The 9,826-nt window shown below is 35.2% G+C and overlaps 1 protein-coding gene across 1 annotated transcript; it reads left to right on the plus strand.

Annotated features, from left to right (window-relative positions):
* The first annotated feature begins 721 nt into the window (after positions 1–721).
* LOC118042529 (coiled-coil domain-containing protein SCD2) lies at positions 722–9,433 on the plus strand. Its single transcript, XM_035050234.2, has 17 exons — positions 722–1,275; positions 1,685–1,866; positions 2,431–2,506; positions 2,657–2,698; positions 2,784–2,846; positions 3,481–3,530; positions 3,610–3,637; positions 3,919–3,990; positions 4,087–4,197; positions 4,272–4,332; positions 4,604–4,720; positions 4,878–4,999; positions 5,201–5,270; positions 5,392–5,433; positions 8,134–8,174; positions 8,683–8,809; positions 9,035–9,433. The coding sequence occupies exons 1-17, from the start codon at positions 886–888 to the stop codon at positions 9,121–9,123; spliced, it is 1,683 nt and encodes a 560-aa protein (XP_034906125.1). The 5' UTR covers positions 722–885; the 3' UTR covers positions 9,124–9,433.
* Positions 9,434–9,826: the final 393 nt, after the last annotated feature.

Here is a 9,826-nt window from a genome sequence, read left to right on the forward strand (position 1 = left end):
AATGAACCCAGCCTCCTATTCAAAAAAGAACTTAGTTTTTGTGCCCGAAATTAGCCAAAAAAAAAAAAACGACCATTATTTGAAAAGAAAAGAAAAGAAAACAGCAAGCATACAATTACACGTACATGAATGTTAAATGTCCTCTCGAAAAGAGAAATAAACAAAGTGTAAGGTCCTTTTTTTTTTTATTATTTACATGGGTATCCGGACCAGCTTACGCGCACCACAACTAATCCCACGGTCCATTGAACATTCTGCAAATCCAATAAGTATGTAAGGCATCGCGTGTACAATGAGGTTTGAACCCTGGTACAGAAAAAGAAAACAAATCTCTTCCACCACTAGGCCAATACTCCAAGTGTAAGGTCCATTCTTAATATTTAATGACATAAACCTATGAGGTAAGGTCTATTTTTTCCTCTTTAATGAAATAGACGTTTCTTCAATGCTTACAAAATCACCGGGGTATTGCAAAGTACAGGCATTTTTAAATCATCAACATTTAATCTTTTTTTTTTAAAAAAACACACACTTTGAAAACAGCCTCTGGCATAATTCTATCAAATCACGGGAGCCCACCTTTGTCTTCGTAACCCACAAAAGAACACCTTTTTTTTTACTAATAAAAAATAATGAAATAATAAAACGGTTGTCGATAACGGCTGACAAATAACCCCGTCCCGTTTCCGTCCACGGTCCCCCCATCACATAGAACAACAGTTGAGACAAAGCTAGCATATATCCCCTTTTCCTCTCCACCAACATTGCACTGCATTTCTCCTCAAAAGATCTGGGCAGGCAGACCGGCTCTAAAAAAGATCAAATTGTTTGAAAATAAGATCCTTTTGTTTTACCCTACTCTGACTTCTATTTCTTTGTTTATTTATGGACTGGCAAAGAACTGAAAGTCCGCTCTACGCGCGCCAAGGGACCAGCGACCCCGCCTCTTCTCCGACAGCGGCTACGGTGCAAAATGCGCGTCACGGTCACCATGCGCGATCCTCTTCCGCCTCTGGATTATCCACCATCAAGCGAAACCAGAATGTGGCGGCTAAAGCGGCGGCTCAGCGACTGGCGCAGGTCATGGCCTCTCAAACTGCTGATGACGATGGCGACGACGAAAATGACGGCGATGATCTAGGGTTTCGTTACAGTGCGCCTCCGCCTCTGTCTTTTTCGAGGAATGTTAATAGTAACAATACAAATTTTACCACTACTAGTAAAGCTTCGTCCACTGCTACGTCTTCAAGGATCAATAGATCTCCTTCACCTGCGGTAACTTCTTTTCTTAACTGTTTTTTGGGTGAGATTTTTCACTGGAATGAAAATGTGCTTCAATTTGATTGAAATAAATTGAGAAAATGATTGGTTGGTTTTAAATTATTGAAGGAGTGACTTTATTGCTTACTGTTAAGTAGTAAATGAAGCATTTAACGGCGGGAGTTAAGACGCGAATCGTGGATGTTAGATTTATATTAATTTCATCTCCCTATAATTAGAGCCCTTTAACTAGGAAATTAAACTGAGACTTTATTTATTTCTTTTTTTTTTTTTTTTTTTTTTTGATAATTTCTAATACAAGAATGAGTGATGTGTAAAAATTAACTGGATTGTATGGAAATAGAATATGCTAATTGGATTTATTTTTTTTTTTTTTTTTTTGGGGGGGGGGTTATGCGTTTAGTTAGCTAGGAATTTTGAAGAGCCTGCATCGGGTGGATCAACATCAGCTGGAAGGCCAGCAATGTCTCTTAGAACGGCAGCAGCAGCACCACCACCAGTGCCACAGAGCAAAGGATCATTGAGGACTGCGGTTTCTTTACCGCCAATGGATCCTCCGAGAAATGGACATAGAGATGGTAAAAGGTAGAAAAATAACCTGCATTAGAGAAATAGAACATTCACATGTAGTCTGCTGTAACTGTGGACGTTCAATTCTATTGGAATTCATTTCTTTTTATCTTATTTTATTGGGAAAAAAATATGGATTTCCTAGTATCTATATCAACATTGTGATACTGGTCATTTTTTTTCACTTATTAGAATGCGATGGCATGGAAGTTAATGTAACAATGTTTTTTGGCTTAAGGTAGAAGGTTGAAGGTCTTTTCTTAATGCAGTCTAGTCAAGGAGCATGTGATTGATGTGACATGGTTTGCCTTTATATAACCCGGTAAAGGAATACCTTGCCCTTGAGGTGTAGCTAAGAAATTTTCTTGGCTAGGCCAAACTTTGAAGAGGGATAGCAAACAAAATGACACATTGATTTTTACAACCAAGTTCCATCTAGCTCGAGTAATGTCTCCTTGGTACTGCAACATGCATCCCCTATCAAGACCAATGTTTAGATAAACTGATCTTTGACTGCTCAATTAAGGATGCATGGTTTATGATATGACAATTTGGAGATGTGAATTGTCATAATTGCAGATTCTTGTCAGATGCTGTACATTTTAACTCAAAAGATACAGGAGATCAACGTGAAGCTTCTGCACTCCGTGATGAAGTATGTTAATTTAACCAGATTCTTGCCATTTGCATTTTTCTTCTTTATGTACAGCAATCAATAAGTATTCTCTTAAAGACATTATACGGATTTTTTTTTTTTTTTTTTATGATAACGAAGACCCCATGATGAGATTAATTCTTTTGGCAGCTTGATATGCTACAAGAAGAGAATGAAAACATCTTTGAGAAGGTACAATTATTTTTATTTTTTTCCCTTTTCCAAACAAGTATATGTAGCATCGTATGGTACAATGAAACCTGTGTTTATTGTACAGCTCCGGCTTGAGGAAGAGAGATGCGAGGAAGCAGAGGCCAGAGTCAAGGAGCTTGAGAAACAGGTGCTACTTTGTTTCCATATTGTTAGGCTATGTTTTAGAGCCTCAGCACATTGGCTTCTTTTTGTTTGACTTTCCATAAAGCTTAAGGGTGTTTAATTAACCAATTTAGGGTGCATTTGTTACAAGTCTTAAAGATGGAAATATACTGTTTCGTGAATAACTACAAGAGTTTTCCAAACATGTGCATTAAGGGCACACATGGAAGGTTTTAAATTTAATTCCTGGTAAAAATGTTGACAAACAATGCATCAATGTTGATTACGGGAGCTTGTCATTACAGAGAAAAAATGAGCTATAACTCTAAGCTTGAGGAAGCAAGGAAAAAAAAATAAATAGAAGGCAACTTCTACTCCCTTTGCAACCAATTCATCACTTCCTATTTTCAATCAAACAAGTTTAAATAACCCACCACCAATAAAGATTACCCATTTTTATCCATATAGAACCCACCCTTGAAGTCGCTCTCCTCATTCATACAGAACAGTATTTTTCTTCCTAAACCTTGCTCTTCATTCAACATTTGGATTTTTCAGGTGCTGCTTTGAATTTGAAAGCCTCACAGGTAGCCCTTTTCATTCCCCCCACGTCCAGTGTCATTAACATGTACACTTTCCTGCTTGTTCTGGGTTCACAGGTTGCTGCTTTTGGAGAAGGAGTATCTTTAGAAGCTAAATTGCTTAGCAGGTCAGTTGTTCTAACAACTTAGGTGGTTCTTTATCTTTGTGAATATTCATGCAATGACATCATCTGCTGCCATCTGCAGAAAGGAAGCTGCTTTGCGGCAGAGAGAGGTAATGGGGATGGGTTCTTATGCCAGGCTTTTCAATTTAGATCATTGTGTCTCATTTACCTTACTGAGTTGGACAAACTATGACACTTATTTAGGCCATCAAATGACTGTAACTCCTATGTTTAGACTGTTCATTATTATATTTGAATTGTAGTAGGGAGGGCTTTTGTGTCCTTTTTGTTTGAGGATCATGATGGTTTTCTTGCTGTAATTAGCTTCAACAATGTAAAAAATAACCCAAGGATCATACTCGCTTTCTCTAAATGTTGTTTTGTTCTTCAGGCTGCACTAAAGGATGCAAAACAAAATAATATGGTGGACAAGGAAATTGCATCTATTCGGTCTGAAGTAGAGGTAAGTATGCCATCAGGTGGTCTTCTAAAGCCTTCCACAATATTTTCCTGGTGTTTCTAGCTTCCTAACCTATCTTATATTTCTTGCTTAATTCAGAATGCAAAAGATGAGGCAGCAGCAGTTATGCGACAGCTGCAGGGAGCTGAATCTGAAGTGAAGGCCCTTCGTTCAATGACACAAAGAATGATATTGACTCAGAAAGAAATGGTTTGTAGTAGAATAGATTCAAGTGGCTCCTTAATAATTGCTTAGAAACTATTAATTGTGTATCTGCATTTCAGGAAGAGGTTGTTCTTAAGAGGTGTTGGCTTGCTCGATACTGGGGCTTAGCTGCTAAATATGGTAATCTACTGGTCAATGTTTTGTTTTTTTGATGCAGCACTGGGAATGTCTTAGTTTCCAAATTTCCTTTTTCTTTCCTGCTTGAATTATGAGGCAGTATCTGTAGGCTAATGAACTTTCTCCTCACAGTTTTCTGATGTACTATGACTTATTTTAATATACTTTGGAAATACTATGTGCATGATGTCATTGCGGTATCCTTTTGAGATTGACAATGTGCAGTTTGTCGATCACATCTAACTAATACACGCAATTCTTCTCATATTTATAGGTATCTGTGCGGATGTTGCTGTGTCAAAGCATGAATACTGGTCATCCTTAGCACCTCTTCCATTTGAGGTGGTTGTTTCTGCTGGACAAAAGGCTAAGGAGGAATGTTGGGAAAAAGGCTAGCACTTGCTATTGGGCTTTTGAATTTACTATTGCCTTATAACTGGTTATATTTGTGGTTACAGTTTTTTTAACCTGTCCAGTGTGTTGGTTTGAACTGCTCTATTGTTTGTATCACTCTTTTTTCAGGATCTAATACTGGTAACTTTGAGCAGGTGATGAGGACAGTGAGAAGAGAAGTACCCTTGCACAAGACTTGAGCGATCTAACTGGTGAAGGAAATATCGAGAGTATGCTCTCAGTTGAAATGGGTTTGAAGGAGCTTGCTTCCTTGAAGGTTTTGTGTCATTCATCACTTGTCTTTAAACCATATGGTTCCATCTTGTGTTTAATTTTGAGTTTCAATGCAATGCGAAATAAGCTGTGTTTTTCTTTCTGCCCCCTTGTCTCTATATTTAATTGTTATCTTTGCATGATTTAGAGCTTCTGGTTTACAAAGTATGACTGTTCTGATATTATATATTGCACTCCTTTCAAGGTTGAGGATGCCATTGTGCTTGCACTGGCCCAACAGCGGCGAGCAAACTCTCTTCGACTCTCCATCTCAGGTATGATCTGGCTTGCTGACATGCTGCTGCTGCTGGCTTTGATTGTTAGATTCTATTCTTTCTCATATCATTGTTTATGCTATTGTATCTTTTGCTGACATGCCTTTTCTGTTGCTTTCAGATGTCAAATCGCCTGGTGATCCAAAGTATACAGAAGCGTTTGGTGAGTCACTGTATATGGCCAAACAAATTTTTTTATAATGTAAAAAAAGTGGTAGATTAAAAACATTCAAGTCATAGGCCATTAGTTAAATTGGCAATTTAAATATTTACAGGAAAAAACGACAATAAATAAACTGACAAAAAAAACAACAAAAATAAAAGAACCACATCTGAACCTATTCAGATTATCAAACAATTCAATGTTAACCTAACTAAAGGAAACCCAGAAAAAAAGGGTCAAACTTCAAAAAAGAAAAAAGAAAAAAGAAAGAACATCAACTTAAAAAAAAAGAGGGGAAAACCAAATAAACCTAGGCAAACCTCCTAAACCTAGTCTAATCTAAAAAACTTGCAACTTATTAAATTATGGACCTGAGTTCAATCAAGAAGTTTAAATGTCATCCAATTTAATTTTGAAGGATGGAATTGTTGAAAAAACTATTAATAAAAAAAAACTTGCTTAAGAAAAGGAATAACAAAAAAAAAATAGGGCTAAAATATGACTGAAAAAAACTCAATGGGTATGAAATTAAAAAAAAAAAATTACTGCAAAAAAAAAATTACAATTAAAAGAATTAGAACCAAACTTCAAAGATTAAAAAATCATAGGGAGTGAAATTGAAAATCATTTGTAATATGATAGATTATTTATAGAAAAAAAAATAGTAGGGGTGAAATAAAAAAAAAATTACTTAGGGCTAACCCAATCAAACCAAAAAAAAAAAAATACAAAATAATAGTTCAAAAAATGATAAAAAATAAAACATCAATTTAGAAAGAAGGGAAAAAAACATGGCAAATTTCTTAAACCTAGTATAAAATCTAAAAGCCGTTTCCCTTGAAATTTTTTACTCAGATTCAATCAAGAAGTATAATTCTCAACCAATTTAATTTTGAAGGATGAGATTGGTCGAAAAATATTAATAAAAAAACTTACAAAAGTAACAAAAAAATGATAAAATTTGATTAAAAAAAAAAACAAAGAGGATTCAATTTAATGAAAAAAATAAAAAATAATCCCAAATAAAATAAATATCAATTAAAAGAATAAGGATCAAATTTTAAAGATTAAAAAAATCAAAGGGGTGAAATTTAAAAATATTTATAAAAACAAAGCAAACCCGGACAAACATTTTAAATATGGTCAAATCTCAAAAAGCTCGCAACCTATGAAACCCTGAAGCTGAGTATTATCAAGAAGTTTATTATAAGCCAATTTAAAAATATAAATTTTAAAAACTTGTCAAAGCAAAAACCAAAAAAAGCCTCTAGCGAACCCAACAGCCAACCCGAATCAACAAATCAAACACATGGCCTAAGGCATGAATTGGGATGACCCTATAAATAGGAAAGTGAAAAAAAAATACCACCAAAAAAAATGTTCGAAAACAATGCTTTTAAAAAAGGCAGAAATTGACTCGAGCTAATCCTTTAGATCTATTACCCGGATCATGAGACCAAGGTGACCCTATTAAAGGCAAACCCGAAAAAACAAAGAAACAAGATTCTTAATCAAACAAATATTGAAATTAAATGTTTAGGGATGAAATTGTAAAAAACAAAGTCATTAAGAAAATGATTATAAAAATAGCATTTAAAAGAATTTGGACCAAATTTGACATAAAAATAAAGAAAATAAATTCCTAGGGGTGGAATAAAAAACAAATCAATCAAGAAAATGATTCAAAAAAAAAACAAATAGCAATTAAAATAATAAGGATCAAATTGAAAACAAATCCAAAAAAATTAAATGATCAGGGATGAAATTGAAAATAAAATCAGATATGAAATAATCAATGTAAATAAAACAATTGCAAATAAGAGGAGGGATTGAATCCCAAGAAGAAATAAATTGAAGGGCTGATATGATTTTTTTGCATGGCCAACACGCAATTTGAGGAAGAAAGAGAATGAAAAGAAAGAAAAGAAAATAAATTTCTGGTCAAACCACTATACTCGTGCTGCCTAGAGAGGAAGAGGACGCTGAGATTAATGAAATGATGCGGCGGAATCACAGTTACAACCACCAGAGCTAGTCGCACATGCCACCAAAAGGCGGCGGAGCGGTTGACATGTGTGAGGCACACATCAACAACATTTTTGTTTTTATTTTTTTTATTTTTTACAAAACTGAAAATGCTCTTAGGACTAAACAATAATAACAAACAAACTATGATAAAATTACAACTAAGCCCCTGAAACCAAGGTTAAAAAATTTGAATGGTAAGGGTAAAGTAATAATTATATTGTTCTATCAAGTATGAAAATATAAAAGTATCTTTGTAGAAGGCATTGAATTATTTTATTCAAGGGTTACATTAGTAATTTTACTATGCATTAAAAAATACACTTAAGGAATAGTATTTATTCAAAATAATCTTGCACAATCCTCAAAAGACATTTTATGTTATGGTGAAAGGATCACCTTACCCCCGAAGCAAAGGCAAAAGATAAAATGATTAAGGGGTAAAATAGTATTTATACTATTTTAAGGAATAGTATTTTGTTTTGGGGCACTCTCCATGATGATTAGTTTTGTGGATAATATTTGGGCCACTTTATACATTTGCCTTATAATTTACTTGGCTGAAATAAGTAGGACCACTGCTATCATTCTCACTTAAAGTTGATGAGCATTGCCTATCATATGCTGTTGTGATCACAGTTGTATATAATTAAAATCCATCCTTTTTCTTTGCAGAATTGAGTCCGGAGGAGTCTGAAGATGTTCTTTTCAAGGAGGTCTGGCTTAATTTATTATTTAACCATTGCTGCATCTAATTTATTTTCTAGAATTGTATAATCTTTATTTGGCGGATGAACCTGCATGGTGAAATATGCAAGTTTCCAATTTTTCTGCAAATGTTTTTCGTTTCTGGATGTGCGATTAAGCATTTTGGCGGATTGCTGTTGTCGCTGGCCTATTTTGTATAAACAGTTATATTATAGACTTTGGTATGTGTTTGAAAATCTCAATTGATGATCAACATTCTTCAAGTGAACTGATCACTTTCAGACTTGTAGAGAGAATTGAATGGTATCCATGTGCCTTATTGAAATCTTAATAATTAAGCAAGGGAATTTCCTTATTCTTTCATATTTGTACCGTTTTCCTTTCCTGTGAAAAATACTACCTGTGAATAGCCCATAATATCTAGTCATTGACAGGTTAAAAAATTGGTAGTTTCTGCTCTATAATCTTTATGTTGTGCTGATTTTGATTAAGTTGAAACATATCTAACTTGTGTAGGCGTGGCTTACATATTTTTGGAGAAGAGCAAAAGCCCATGGTATAGAGGAGGACACTGCAAAAGAACGATTTCAATTTTGGATTAGCCGCAGTGCACACTCACCAAGTTCACATGATGCTGTTGATGGTAAGCTTCCCTCGTCCTTGATAATTTGTTGCTCACATGTAGTTGATACACAGTTCTATAATAAGCATAGAGAGAAGATTGTGTAACTGTGACACTGTTACTGGAGTCACTACTCGCTAGAAGCCATTGTAAAAATACCCACTGCCAAATCCTTTCAATTGTCCATATCATTGCGTTGGTACCTTGACCTCATGAATGATCACTTATCTTGAGTATTCATCTCAGTTGAGCAAGGCCTGACGGAGCTCAGGAAGTTGGGAATAGAGCATCGATTGTGGGAAGCATCTCGCAGAGAAATCGATCAGGACTCTTAACACAAATCTTATGGGCAGCTTAGGGGCTCTGGTTGACGATGGTTGTTCCAGGAAATCTCACGCTATCAAGTTTCTTCTTGAATCATGTTACTGAATTCTTCTATTTGTTGGAGAATTTACCTATGTTGCTTGGCACTGGTCCACACGAGTCATATGATATATAAAGTAGGTTCATCTCTTTAGATACATGTTATATATACACATGCATCAACATATAGGTATGTTAATTACATGAAGTTAAATACAGTCTAGGTCAAATTGTAGCAAGCTTGCCATTGAAGGAAATAGCCAAGTTGGTTTTGATTTCTCATTTTCTAAGAACAAGAGTAATAGCTAAGTTAGCAATACTTGGACGAATGCCTGTCTGCGGTGGGTCTCGAAAAGTTTTGCTGGATTCGCAAAAGCCGACCATTTATAAGAGACAAAAGTTGTAATTTCCAAGGAAATTTGAGCAGGAGGTGATAAACTAGGGTGAAGCTACGCTTTTTAGTTTGGGGACAGTTTATCATGGGGTTTTTAACGGGCGGTCGAGGTGCTGTTTATGTCCAAGGGGATCCGTCTATAGTTCGAAGTTGAAGATGAGTGGGTTGGGGTTCAACTTCTTAATAGTTTGAGGGGTTATTTGTTTTGTGTCATCTTGACAGTGAAAATTGAAAAAAAAAAGTGACTCGTGTTATTTTCCTGTCAAAATTTGATACTAACA

The sequence above is a fragment of the Populus alba genome, chromosome 1 (assembly GCF_005239225.2).
Source record: "Populus alba chromosome 1, ASM523922v2, whole genome shotgun sequence".
NCBI lineage: Eukaryota > Viridiplantae > Streptophyta > Magnoliopsida > Malpighiales > Salicaceae > Populus > Populus alba.

Coding starts and splice junctions, on each gene's coding strand:
- LOC118042529 (XM_035050234.2), top strand. CDS start 886: ATGGACTGGCAAAGAACTGAAAGTCCGCTCTACGCGCGCCAAGGGACC. Junction 8,175..8,682: donor AAGATGTTCTTTTCAAGGAG/GTCTGGCTTAAT, acceptor TAACTTGTGTAG/GCGTGGCTTACATATTTTTG. Junction 8,810..9,034: donor TTCACATGATGCTGTTGATG/GTAAGCTTCCCT, acceptor TATTCATCTCAG/TTGAGCAAGGCCTGACGGAG.